The 14,584-nt window shown below is 41.8% G+C and overlaps 2 protein-coding genes across 4 annotated transcripts in view; both read left to right on the forward strand.

The window, feature by feature from the left end:
• LOC127673655 (zinc finger protein 431-like) overlaps positions 1 to 14,584 on the forward strand; it is an 826,992-nt gene that overhangs the window by 510,182 nt on the left and 302,226 nt on the right. The gene's annotated exons all lie outside the window — the stretch shown is intronic.
• Positions 1 to 14,584, forward strand: part of Lix1 (limb and CNS expressed 1) — a 55,700-nt gene that overhangs the window by 32,428 nt on the left and 8,688 nt on the right. The window contains exons 3-4 of the mRNA XM_052169460.1: positions 10,082 to 10,222; positions 12,748 to 12,843. Of these exons, the coding sequence (XP_052025420.1) occupies positions 10,082 to 10,222; positions 12,748 to 12,843 (237 nt within the window). The remainder of the gene's footprint in view (positions 1 to 10,081; positions 10,223 to 12,747; positions 12,844 to 14,584) is intronic.

The following is a 14,584-nucleotide window of genomic DNA, read 5'->3' on the forward strand; positions in this document are numbered from 1 at the left end:
TGGAAAGACTGACTTTCTCTCCACGACCTTCCCCCATCCCTCTCATGTAATCTATTTACACCGAAACTACCGTACTAAATAAGACAGTTTTTAGAAGAACTCTTTTTATGTAAGTGTATGTGTGTATGTCTGTGTGTGTGCTGTGTATGCAGGTACCCTCTAAAGTCTGAAGAGGGTGTTGAATCCTCTAGACCTGGAGCTACAGGTAGTTGTGAGGTCAGTGATGAGACCTAAACATTGATCCCCTGGAAGCGCAATGAGTAATCGTAATGGCCGAGCCGTCCATCTCTCTAGCCAGCAAAATAAGCCAAAGAAATTGAGCTTTGATTAATTCATCGTGCCTTCAACTTAACTTGAAAAAAGATGGAGAGAAAAAAAAATGAGGGAAAGAGGAAGGGAGAGAGAGGAGAAGAAGAGAGGAATGGAGAAGGGAAAGGAAGGAGGGAGACAGGGAGAGAGGGGGTGGAAGGGAGGGAGAAAACTCTGAAGGAGCAGAATACGATTTAGATTATAATGATTACCAGGGACTTTGGTCTAGGTACGCGTGTAGAATAGCATTTCAAGCAGAGGTAAATGGGGGGGGGGGCGGAGCAGGTGGTTTTTATTATGAAAATAACATTCTGACCCACCATATGCCTGAAACACTCCTCTAAGCTAACAGGAACTTGTGAATTTTTCCTGAACACTGGACTCTCAAACCAGTCCTCCCTCCTCCCACGCTCCCCCCCCCCCCATGCCTCCCTGCCTAGCAAGCCCTGTTCTCAGTACACACAGAGCTCAGAATTGTCCCCCACATACTTGCCTCCAGCCTGACCTGCAGAGATGCTATTAACCTGAGTGATGGAGGCTCAAAGGTTGCCCTTTTCACATCAACATTTGGAAGGGGCAGATGCTAATATATCCACAACCGAATATATTGGAACACATGCCAATGTTCGTGCTTTGGCCAGAGAGGTCAAACTGTTAAAGAACTGAGAGCAGCAGGGTCTGGCTTGTAGAATTCTTTTTTTGTTGAAGGCGTGCTCGCTGTCAGGATGAAACTGAGGTGTTGGTGATACTGACCAGAGCCCCCACCGGCCATACACACAAACTCTGCAAGTCACTTGCAGAAACTTAGACTACAGGTTGCAAAGGCAAAGTGTTCTCAGCCACATGAAAGACAGACGTTACAACATCTAAGATTAGGAAAAGAATTCTCACCTCTTTGTTTGTTTTGTCACTTGCAAAAAAATCTTAGCCTGGGAGAGCCCCTTGGGTATAACACACTGTTGAGCAAGGTCTTCTAAATTATCACTGACCTGACTTTAACCGCAGCAAAGATGCATCTTTAACTTGGGTTTTCATATCCTTACAGTCTTTAACTCTTGCAGACACTTACAGTTATTCAAAACCTTGCTCATCATGCCTTTGCAGATCCTCAGCTGAAGTTAAAAAGGCACTGAGTGTACTTAATTTAGCTCTATAAACTTCAGATAAGAAGGGCCTTTCTCTTAATCTTTAAAGCACATGGATGAATAATTATGGAAAGTCTATTAATATGAACTTGATGTCTTTCCACGTGCCTCCCAACAGAACCTACCATATGTAGGATATAGGTTCAGTAAAATCTGGGGTATAAAAATGACGGCTTGGCCCATGCATCCTGCTTGTTTTCTAAAACAAATTATGTATGAAAGTCAATCCATTAACAAATTCTGTGAAAGTTACTCTTCATCCTGAATTGTGTCAGAATGACAAGAAGGTGTCATCTTCTTGTTTGTGGAGCACATCTACAAACAGTTTTAAAGCATTTCATAAATTACTAAAAATGATACTAATTTCTTGTTAGGCCTTTCTACTTAAAATTTGCCTGTGATTATCAAATTTTATTTAAGTTATTCTAAGTACTTCTTTGCATCCCAAATAAGAAAGAAAGAAAGAACAAAATGAAGAAAGGAAGGAAGGAAGGAAGGAATGAGAGAGAGAGAGAGAGAACATGATTAGCTACTATGTGATTTGAGCACAGCTTACAGACTAATCTTAATTGTATCTTGACATTGTGTTGTTCAAAGAAGAAATAAAAAACTTTTTAGAATAAAAGCAGAACTTGAATGTAATTTAGGAAAGCCATCAACATTTAGAAGGTCTATCAAAGAACTTTTTAACCTGATAGTTGTCTTGCTTGATTCTTATATAGAACAGTTCCTCTATTGAGAAACTAGCATCATTCTATGTTCACAAAGGGGAATTTACCATGAAGATAAGGACGCTTCTATACTGCCTGACTAAAAGCATAATGTCAACATATTTTACGTGAAAATTTTCATTGTTTTTCTTAAAGATCATGGAATATTGTAAGTCTCAAGACCTACAAAACTGATTCTGCCACTGCCAGTTAGAAATGAGATAGGTAAAGCAGCTAAAGTAGCATTCTTCTAAGAATGGGTCTAGGAACTTCCGAATCACCTGGAAGACTTATTAAAATGCATATTTGGGAGCTGGGGAGTTGGGTCAGTTGGTAAAGTGTTTGCTACACAAGTGTGAGGTTATAAGCTTGATCCCCAGTACCCACATTAAAAAAGTAAGCCATAAAAACATGTACCTATGATCTCAGCACTGGGTCTTCAAGCTGGCTACCCAGCCAATCTAATTAATTAATTGGTCACCTCTGAGTTCAGTGAAAGATCCTGTCCCCAAAAGTAAGGCGGCCACCCAGCAAAACGGCTCAGCAGGTAAAACTGTTTGCCTATGCTGAGTCTCTGGGGCCCATGGTAGAAGGAGAGAACCAACTCCCTAAGAATTTTCTGCTTGTCTCTGGACATATTCCCCTAAAGACTGTCCTCCAGGCATATTCGGTGGTGCACATATGCCTGAAATCAGTACCCCTCACCCTAGATATATACATGCTATATATATATATATGTGTGTGTGTGTGTGTGTGTGTGTGTGTGTGTGTATATATATGTGTGTGTGTATATATATATATATGTGTGTGTGTGTGTGTGTATGTATATATATATATATTGCATATCACTATGGCTCATCAATATAAAGTCATTTTGGCTCCATCAGTTTGGTGCCTGGAATTAGACATATTAAACAAGTCACCAGGTAACAGCAAAATGAACATTAAAGATTTCGAACTACTAGACTTGATTGAGTTTTTGGGTAGATTCAGTGGAGATCTTCAGTTGGGTCATCTATGGGCCCCTGACGACCAGCAGATGACCTAAACTCCAAAATAAAATACAAAGCCAAAGGATTTGGGTTTGGGGGAATTTTCTTATCCAGTAGAATTTGGAAAGCTTAATGGAAATGACTTTTACTCTTGAAGAGTTACCAAACATTTGTTATAATTGTTGGTCAATGCTTACATTATACAATAGCACTTAACCCCCATGATATCTGTGAGGGCAAATCCAGCCAGAGACAAAATTATATGAGGTCTGTACAGTCCAGAAAAGCAGAGAATAGGAAAGAAGACATTAAGGTGACCATTACCACATTGTCCTCCCCAATAAGCTAGGTTTTTGTTATAATTTACTGCATTTTCTTCGGTTTTTCTTTTACATAAAGTCAAGTTTGGACTCTTCTGTCAACGTGGCTCACAGAATATCAAGAGAGAAATATGCCTGGAGTACTATATAGGTTTAAGGAATGGTATGTGATTATAGCTAAATTTGGGTTAGCCTTCCTATAATGTACAAAAAAAAAAAAAAAAAAACCTACTGGTCAGGTATACATGAGGGAGAATTTTTGTTTACCTTTTAAATCAACAATGCCTTGGGATGCATAACCTTTGTAAAATAAGGGTAAAAATAAAGCCAACTTCATAGGATTGTTATAATAACTACACATGATACTAACCATAAAGTGCTTAGCCCAGAGCCCAAATATTCAGGGTAAGTTATAATATCTCTGCTAGTGAGCTCTCCCCCAAGAGTGTGCTAAGAAAATTCTAAATCATCTGAAGCAAACAAAGCCTCTGTAATAGTTATCCTTTGCTGCACAATAAGTTGCCTCCAAACTTACAGACATGGTCGGGACCCTGAAATCAATTTATCTGGGAATTTCTGGCTCACCATCTGCCAGAGGTGCCCGCCAGGCTGTCAGAGTGGTGCTGTTATCTGAAAGTTGGATTGGCTCTCCTTCCAGACTCAGCAAGGTGGTTACTGACGAAAGGCTTCTTTCATGACCGTGTGTGCCTTTCCACAGGGCTGCTCACAGATATCATCTAACTTTTCCTCGTAAAGGTGATCAGAGAAAATGGGAACAGGACCAAGTTGAAAGCCACAGCTTTTTTTTTATGAATCAATATCTGTGAAATATACTGTCGCTTCTGCTGTGTGCCCACTAACACTGAGGTGAAAATGTGAATCCTGGCAAAGGGGATGTTTTGGGCCCATCCATCATTTTCCAACTAATACCACATTCCGTGTTTTGTTTTTATGGGGGGGGGCGGTTATAGCTTAACAGGGAGGAGAGGTTTTGTTTGTTTCTGCTTTCCTTTTAGAAGCCGTTAATGATTATAATAGTTTACAATCTACCCACAAATAAAAGGCAGCTGAGTAGCTAGAGAAAAGTCCGAGTGGGGTCTGCTGGCCACTCACAACACATCTAGTTTCACAAGCCTAAGAAGTCCACACACAGCTGACTTTGCTAAAGATCGTGACTGCTGACTATTCAAGCTCAGAACTTTCACAGAGTGCAGAGGGTGGCAGCTGCCTCTGTGTGTGAGCAGCTAAAATGAAAAGCACACAAGGCACGGTTTACAGACCTGTATTTATGATGAGGTCTGGAGGAAAAACAGCAAGAGTAGAACATATGGGGAAGTCTTGATTCTAGGAGCGAGCAGCTTTGAAATAGCTCCCTACGTCACTAACCCCCATTGATGTCCCTGATAACCAGTTTGGAAAACAATAAAACACCCTGTAACTTGCCATAATTTATTTTCTTACAGTGCTGTCCCCACTCTTTGGTGGTGACTCTGAACGTGCTTGTTCTTACAGGAGCATCTGGACTTTGGTTATGACACAACAAACAGACTGCAAATGAGCTGAATTGCTTGCCCAAGTACTAGCTCTTGTAGGGGAAAGGTCCTCCTTAAAGCTCTCAAAACCAAAACAGGCGGCCATTCCTGACTTGGGTTTGTAGTTTCAGAAGAAAGCAGCTGGCTAACGTTATAGACATTCTGAGGGACTTGTCTCTCAGAAATACAAAGAACAATAGGGAGGAGAGTTCTTTGATGGCTCTGAACTGATTTTATTTTATGTGCTTATTAGGAGGCACACTTTCTCCCCATTGGGAGGGGAAAGCAAGCAAGCAAGCAAACAAACAAACAAAAAACCCAACAGTACACTGAAATAATAAAACAAGTAAAGGCAGGTGTCTGATTTCACTTCTTCATATTAGCTAAGTCTCCTGCCTTCTTTTTTCAGGCTTCACTGGTAAAGGCTCTGTCTATGGCCTGCCTGCCTGACTCTACTTTGATCTGTGAGGCAGTGCCACACTGCAGTAAATGTATATGCTTCTTTTGATCTAGTACCTAGCTGCTCTTGCTTAGATAGATAGCGTCTTTTAACTATGTAGTGTTCTCTGTCTCCCTCTCCCTCTCCTTCTCTCCCTCTCCCTCTCCACACCCCCCTCTCTCACACACACACAAAGTTGGCTTAAACCGCTATTATTTAGACAGAAAAGTATTTCTTAAAATTGCTCTAATCTAGCCGGGCATGGTAGCGCTCGCCTGTAATCCCAGCATTCTGGGAGGCAGAGGCAGGCAGATTTCTGAGTTCGAGGCCAGCCTGGTCTACAGAGTGAGTTCCAGGACAGCCAGGGCTATACAGAGAAACCCTGTCTCGGGGAAAAATAAACAAAAACAAACAAACAAACAAAAACCCCAAAAGATTACTCTAATCTGACTTTTATTTCCTAAAGTCTAAAGTCCTAAAACTCTGTTGTAGATTTTGTAAAGCCAAACTTATATTAAAATGAGTTGCTGTTGCAGAGGTTGTGTAATATTGGCAAAACCTTTGCTTTCTTTTAATGGGAAGCTAGTTTTTCAAAGAATAATAAACATAACATTGCTTTGCCCATACATTGGCAAAAATACTCATATCAGGGTCTAAACATAATAGCCAACTATCCTTATGAAACTTAGTCCATGCTTAATATATTTTCACATTGCTGGATCACAATACCATAAAAGTATGTAGGAATCATACTTTTTAAGAATAAGAAGTATATATAATTATTATTGAAAGAATTTCTTATACATTTTATTAGGTGTTTTATTAATTTGTTACTGACTAGCCTATACTTCAACCTGTTATCTATTCAGTAAATTGTAATAGGGCAGGGATGCAAAGAATTTACATCGCAATTATGTAATAGGGGAGGGACACAAAGAAAAATGTGTAACAATCAAGGCATGAAGGTAGGAGACAGCAGACAAAGACCAGCAAACAAGTATATTCAAATACGGTCAATGCCTTCCCCCCTGGCTTGAGAGTGGTAGGCAAAAGTTCCCAAAGAGGCAGCACTTAAGCACCACTGAAGGACAAACTGACTCAAACCTTTTGGTCCTTTATATTTCTGGCCAAGTCTTCAACACAAAATAAAACTGTGTGCAGAAACTCTCTGATCTAATATAAGTATTCTAACCCTTGGAAGATGTCTAAAGTTTGAAAGATTCGCTGCCCTCATGCTATACTAAAAGCCTTCTTGCTGTTATCCAACATGGAAGAGGTCTAAAGTTTGAAAGATTTGCTGCCCTCATGCTATGCTAAAAGCCTTCTTGCTTGTTATCCAACATGAAAGAGACCCAACACACTCACATATATATTTTTTCTATATACAGTTTAAAACTTCAGTTTTATTCATTTAAAGGTATGTTGGTCATTTCCCTTCACTATAACAAATATGTGAGAGAATCTGCTTTTTTTAAAAAAAGATTTATTTATTTATTTTATGTATATGAGTACACTGTAGCTGTTTCCAGACACACCAGAAGAGGGCATTGGATCCCATTACAGATGGTTGTGAGCCACCATGTGGTTGCTGGGAAATGAACTCAGGACCTCTGGAAGAGCAGTCAGTGCTCTTAACTGCTGAGCCATCTCTCCAGCCCGAGAGACTCTACTTTAAGAGAATAAAAATTCGTTTTGCTTATGGTCTCAAAGATCTATGTGGTCTCAAAAAGTCCAGAGTCAATGGGCTCTTCTGCTTTGGAGTCATTTGTTAAATCAGAACATCAAGGAGCAGAGCATGCATGGTTGGCAATCAGGTGGCAAAAAGAAAAAGAAGAGGTGCTGGGCTCCCAATATTTCCTTCTGGGGCACGTCTCTAATAGCTTAACCATCTCTTCCACTAGGCCCCATTTCCTAAAGTTTCTAGCACCTTCCAATAGCACCATAAGCTGGAATCCAAGCCTTAAACCTCCTCCTCCTCTTCCTCCTCCTCTCTCTCTCACACACACACACACACACACACACACACACACACACACAATATTTCCCCATTGTTTTAAAAGTCCTTATAATTGCTACCTTTTCCATGCCCTGACTGCACACAAGCATCTTAAAGCACTAATCCTGGCTTGAACATTGGAGACTGTTGAAAGCATACAAAAACCCTAAGCAAAAAAGTTTGGAGTGGGGTCAAAAGGAGTGATCAGTTACTACTGCATGATTGTTGTACCAGAACATCCCTACCATTTGGAAGGTTTGGAGACCAGGAATCTGATCACGAGGATTCTAATGGGGTTTATAGTCGTGGGGAGGAGACACTGAGCTCTATGTGATACCAGAGTGTCAGTGTCTGGGAACAGGGCCTAAAGGTCAGTATAGGGAGAAGCGTGCTGAACACATACAGAGGGATTTGCATTCTTTGTGTTGGCGGAATAAAAACCTTGAGGCTGTGAAACTGAAAAAAAATGAAGTGTGACCCTTGGTACTTTGCTTCTCCTTTCACGCCATGCATCGTTGTGTTTCTGAAAGCCTTGCATGTCACGTGGTAGAACCTGTGCACGAGGAAGAATAGCCACCAAAACTCAGGTAGACTACATCTTACAACCCTTGGCTCCCTGGCTACCCCACTGACTTGTCCTGGGCCTGAACTTTGGTTCAGGAGACTAGTTTCCCACTGAGAACCTTAGTGTCTGTAGCTCAGTTTTCACAGGAGCCTCTTGGAGAGCGGTAATCACACCTTGAAGTGCTGTAAAGGTCTGGTCTCATTCTAGCTCTTAAAGGACTTCCACCTTTCTCTCCAGACACTCAAACTCCACACCAAAGTGGAACTTGAAGAATGGGAACCTTTAAGTATTAGAAAAGGAGATTAGAGGATGGAGTGGAAGCAAGATGGGCAGCTGGTCCCGTGCGGACGGTGAGGGAAGCCTGCTAGGAGGATGGAGACTAATACTACTTTGAAGGCACAGGCCAAAAATATTTTACAGTCTTGGGATTCAAACCCAAGGCCTTGTGCATACTAAGCAAGTACTCTACAACTCAGCTAAAGCCTCACACTCCCTCTCTAGCCTGGTCTCAAAATCATTAGCTCCCTCCTTCAGTCTTTTTTTTTTTTTTTTTTTTTTTTTTGGTTTTTCGAGACAGGGTTTCTCTGTGTAGCCCTGGCTGTCCTGGAACTCATTCTGTAGACCAGGCTGGCCTCCAACTCAGAAATCCACCTGCCTCCGCCTCCTAAGTGCTGGGATTAAAGGTGTGCACCACCTCCGCCCTGCTCCTTCAGTCTTTTTTCTTTTTTAAACAGCTGAGTACCGAACCCAGGGCCTTGTGCTGGTTAGGCAAGTGCTCTGCCGCTGAGCTAAATCCCCAACCCCTCCTTCAGTCTTTAAAGTACTAGGGTTGCTTGGGGCATGTCACTTTGCCAAACTTGAAAAACAAATTACTTGGGCTGGAGAGATGGCTCAGTGGTTAAGAGCACTGACTGCTCTTCCAGAGGTCCCTGAGTTCAAATCCCAGCAACCATATGGTGGCTCACAACCATCTATAATGAGATCTGATGCCCTCTTCTGGAGTGTCTGAAGACAGCTACAGTGTACTTACATATAATAATAAGTAAGTCTTTAAAAAAAATGTAAAGCATAGAAAAAAAAGAGAAAAACAAATTTCTTAATGAATTACTGAGTATATGTTTCTGTGACCCCCTACCTTTAGGAAAACCAAACGGCTTTGGTTAAGTCTGGTTTAATTTTAAGTTTTATTTTCCCTAAACTTAACCAACTAGTTTCCTACCCAAACTATATAAGCAAAGTGGAAAGAGCAACTCTTAAGACAAATCAGGGAACTATTGCTAGAGAAAAGGCGGAGAACAAGTGGTGGGAAATTAAAAGCAGTAGGTATTGACAGTCGTACCCTTTGCACTAACCTACACACTCTTGTCAGTACCACGATGGTGAGATATATCTGACTGACATGTGTAACTGCGGATGTATGGGAAAGCAGGGAAAAGAGATGGAGACTAAGACAACACCAGCTGCTCAAAGTCTCGGGGTTTAATGGAGGACTCAGAATTTTAAGGTTTCAGGCAAGACCCTTCCCCCAAATTCCAGGGTGCGTTCCGAGGAACTGGCCTGGCTGTTCTGGGCATTGGCTCCCCTGCTCAGGTGGCTGGGCGGGGTGGGGGTCACCTGCTTAATTGAGGAATTGGTAGACCTGGAGGAACAATGAACTTCACCTTGGTCTTAGCACACCACCCTAGGTGGAGAGGATTATGGCTAGCACAAGAGTGCACGATCAAAGGCTGGGAGAGGAACTTTACCTAGGTCAATGATAAGTTCCTGCCAGGTAGCATGGCCCCTCGATACTCTCTACAGACATGTCATGGAGCATGACAATGTATCCAGTACCATGATCTTGCTTGGCTTTCTCCATATCAACTAATCAATTTCAGATTCAACCCTACTATTATGCTACTAAGAAGGACATCATGCACAGAGAGGAATTAACTAATTCAAAGGCTTATACAGTTAAGAGTTCAACGCCCACAGACTTGAGTCCAGAACCCATGTTAATGTATGTGTGGAGATGCAGTGTTGGAACGGTGAACGCTGACTTTTTTTTAACACTCCCTCGCCTTCCTTCTCAAGTGTTGCCTCAGCCGAGCGGAGGCCAGGCGGGACGCTGCAAAAGTGGCGCTCATCAACTCTCTCTTCAACGAGCTGCCCTCCCGAAGGATCACCAAGGAGTTCATCATGGAGAGCGTCCAGGAAGCGGTCGCCTCCACCAGGGTGAGTACCAAAGGGAGCCAAGACGTGGCCTCTGTGAGAACGTGGGGACGTTCGAATCTTGGAAAATGTCCAAGTAAGCAAATTTCTCATTTCAACAATGTGCAGGTTAGGTTTTGTCCAGTGACTTGCTAACATTCAGCAAAATGAACCGTAGGCTGAAACTCACGACGGCAGAGCTAGCTGCCCATTGTGCATTTTGCCAGTACTCTTGACAACCCTGGATCAAAAACGATCAAGTTTCAGGCTGAGGAAGATCACATGATTACACTGATTCTGACGTTTGCTTTTTGAGGAATATAGGTATTTTTTTTGAGTCCAGGAACGTATGCAATGGAAGAATGACTTATAATCTAATGACAAACTAGTTCTAATTTTCCCCAAACTTAATTATGCTAATTATGTGATACAGTCCTTACTGTAAATGCTAATTTCCCAGCTAGAGTGCAGGCTTGCAGTTCATAGTGTTGAAATACTGTGGGCTGCTTAACCAACTCATGTGTTAGAATAAGCGTGGTTCCTAGGTGTTTACATCTTCCGGTAAGCTTTGAAACTGACAGATACAATTAAATGCTTTGAGAGGGAAAAAAAATGACACACCAAAATATGTTTCAGAAATTTAAAAAGGGAAATTTCTCAGCCGTCTATGGCAGGATATTTACTTGTCCAATAAATGGTGGATAGTTCCTGCCCGACATCTCCACCTGTAAGCCACAAAGGAAACCTGGCCCCACCTACAGCAGATGCTTTTCTGTGTGTGCTCAAGGGCAGGAGGCTGAATTATAGAAGAGCAAACTTTTTGTCAGTTTTCTTCTGTTCTTCTCCCTCTCCCTCTCCTTCTCTCTCCCTCTTCCCACTCCCTAGCCCCCCAGCCACCCACCCCACCTCTCTCAGATAGGGTCTTACAATGTGGTCCTGGTTGTCCTGGAACTCAGTATGTAGACTGGTCTGGCCTCTACCTCACAGAAATCCACCTGCCTCTGCCTCCTGAGGGCTGGAATTAAAGGCCATTGTGCCACCCCATCCCCCACCCCCCCCCCCCCTTTTTTTTTTGCCTCCTGAGCTGAATTGACAGGGCTCTATCTTTACTGACAGCTACTGCTGACGGAGATGATCAGACTTGTTAGGGACTCTTCCCCCTTATGAAGTAAGTGCTTTCGTCACTTAGAGGAGAGATCAGGCGGCAGGACAGTAGGACTAGTAGCCTGGCTGGGAGAAAGTGGAGAGTTCTGCACTCTATCTGGTCTGAAGATAAAAGGAAGCCTTTATTTTCTGACCCTGTAAATTTCAAGTGCCTTTGAGGAAGAGAAGTTAGGAAAATGACGCCTGATTTATATACATGTGGAATTTACTTAGGAACAGGAAAGGGCTCTCAATGTAAATGTAATTTGTCATTTTTCATGGAAATTTCTAAAGGGAGAGAATATATAGGGCTTGCAGGCTTCTGGATGGATTTCCCTTAGGATATCTAAAAGGCCAACATAAATATTTCAGAAGCACTGTGTTAATGTTACCGCATTCAGAGCTATACATTTGCTGCTGTCTGACGCTGACAGTTGTTTTTTTCAGTCTCGGAACCTTGCTGCTGCCCTCCGCCCTGGAAATCTGAGGCCGTGGGGTACTGAAGGAGGTCTGAATGCATTTCAGAGAGCTTGTGTTTGCTGTTTAGTGCCGTTCCGACAGCCAGGCTTAAAAGGAATTTCATTTCTACCTGTCGCCTACCTTGCTTCTTAAAGATTAAGTGGTCTGAGTATAAAAAATATAAACCAACAAGACACCGTGTTGTCAACAGCAGCATTATGAAAACTTCTTTTGGAGCTGGAGAGACTGCTCAGTGCTTAAGAGCACTGACTGCTCCTCCAGAGGCCCTGAGTTCAAACCCAAGCAACCACAAGGTGGTTCACAAGCATCCGTAATGAGATCTGACGCCCTCTTCTGGTGTGTCTGAGGACAGCTACAGTGTACTTCCATATAACAATAAATAAATCTTAAAAAGAAAAGAAAAGAAAACTTCTTTTTAAGAGACATGTAGGAAGAAAGGAGTGGGCCATACAACTGCATGGTTGTTTTAAGTTCTATTATAGAGTCTTGTCTGATTATCGTTGAAATCAGGGTAAAGTCAATATTGCAGGATTTCAGTAACCCCCCCCCCCCCCAGGACAGCCATACAGAGCAGACACAAAGCATTAATTTCTTTTTTTTTTTTTGTTTTTTGTTTTGGTGTTGTTGTTGTTTTTTGTTTGTTTGTTTGTTTTAAAGCATTAATTTCTATAGCAAATATATGGGAATTTCTACTTTGGAATCTTCGTCCTATGGGCAGTTACACAATGCTAATATCATTTTAAGCAGAAGGCACATTCAAGCTGATAATGAAACACTCTTTAATGGAGTCATGTGAGACTAAGTATCTTATCCAAGAACAACTGTGAAACAGCACCTTTAGGCCAATAACAAGATTGGGTCCTGATCATTTAAAGAACGGAAGAAAATTATCAGTGACGGTTTCTTTATTTGCTTTCCTTCCCAAGGGCACTTTAGATGACGCAGATGACCCCAGCACGAGTGTGGGAGCCTATCACTACATGCTGGAGTCAAACATGGGGAAGACCATGCTGGAGTTTCAGGTGCCTAACTCTGCCGCTCATTTGGTTGATGCTCTAATGCTTGGGAGATGTCAACTCTTGTCATCTTATTTATTTATTTTTAATAAGTGTGTGTGTGTGTGTGTGTGTGTGTGTACACAAGTCCAGGTGCTTAAGGAGGGTGGAGCATCAGATCTTTCTGGAACCAGAGTTAAAGAGCACACACTTACCTACTGAGCCATTCCTCCAGCCCCAAGATATGCAACTCTCAATCACTAGCACTAATATCTTCTGTTTCAACAGTCCGCTTTTAAATAATTCGCCCTTTTAGAATCCAGCATGGTAACTTCATTTTAGCCACATTCAATAAGCCAAATCAAATAGCAATCATGGTACACTGCTCTCAGGAGGCTCTCTGCCCCCAAACTTCAAGGCCTCTGTCTTAAAACAAAAAAAGGAGAGCCGGGCGGTGGTGGCGCATGCCTGTAATCCCAGCACTCTGGGAGGCAGAGGCAGGTGGATTTCTGAGTTCGAGGCCAGCCTGGTCTACAGAGTGAGTTCCAGGACAGCCAGGGCTACACAGAGAAACCCTGTCTCGAAAAAAACAAAATCCAAAAAAAAAAAAAAAAAAAAAAAAGGAGAACAATAAGGAGTCTTTTTTTTTTTTATATTCAAAACAAAACAAACTCAAAACATAGAAGAGAATAAGAGGAGAAAGGGGAACGGCACGGGAGAAAAGACACACCCATTGAAAACCATGCAGAACTACACGTGGGACCTCCCAGTTTATATCTCTTAGAAACAGGCGAGTGATGGCTGTTTTGCAACCCAGTAGCACCTCGCCGGATCTTCAGGACTAAGACAAAACTAAATCGTTAAAAATACTGCTTATGACCCTTTCTTCCTTAACTTCCACAAGTCACAGATAAGGGTTTCCATGGAGGAAACCCTTCTAAAGCCCTACTTCAGTTCTGATGCTTCTACTGAAAAGCATGTGCGTCTCCCTCCTGTGAGGGAAACCAACTTTAGCACCGTGTCATCCACATCTGACAAGCAGTAACAGCTGAGGAACTCTGTTACTTACCACACGCAAGCATCAATTTATGATTTCCCACTTTCATGTTGGCACGAAAACAATACCGCTCCTTGTCTCTTCAGTATAATGCTCAATAAATCACAGAAGATATTTAATACTTTATTATAAACTTTTGCCTAACTGCAAGCCAATGCGAATGTTTTGAGTGTGTTGAAGGTATACTTTGCAAGGCTCTGAGGGTCACTGGGTTAGCTGTACTATATAAATTTTGGGCTTACTTATGTTTAATTATAATTGGCTTATTGTATCTGTATTTGTAATATGAAAATTACACTAATGATGGTATCAATATCTGATTCTTATTTATATTTTGGGGGTCATAATATTGAGTATTGACAATTATTACTATAATTTAACCCTCACAACAGTTATATGAAATAGGATCTACATGTTATTATCCAAGGGAGATTATGTTTACTTAAGATATGGCTGAGGCTCCGGGCTTCAGACCCACGCAAGACAATCTCTCTCCTTTTCTTATTTATCTGATTCTCATATTCTGGCAATAGGCAGATGAAAATTCCGCAGTGACTTGGCAGGAAATGTGCACCCCTCTAAACAGCTAAACTTGAACGAACTAAAATATCCAACCATAGAGAACAACAGTTAAAATTAACGTGTAATGGTACAGCCATACCCACACTGCTTCTATTTTATTAGGTTTGATTTCAAGAAGTAATCAGACCT

Source organism: Apodemus sylvaticus, chromosome 23 (genome assembly GCF_947179515.1).
Source record: "Apodemus sylvaticus chromosome 23, mApoSyl1.1, whole genome shotgun sequence".
Classification (NCBI taxonomy): Eukaryota; Metazoa; Chordata; class Mammalia; order Rodentia; family Muridae; genus Apodemus; species Apodemus sylvaticus.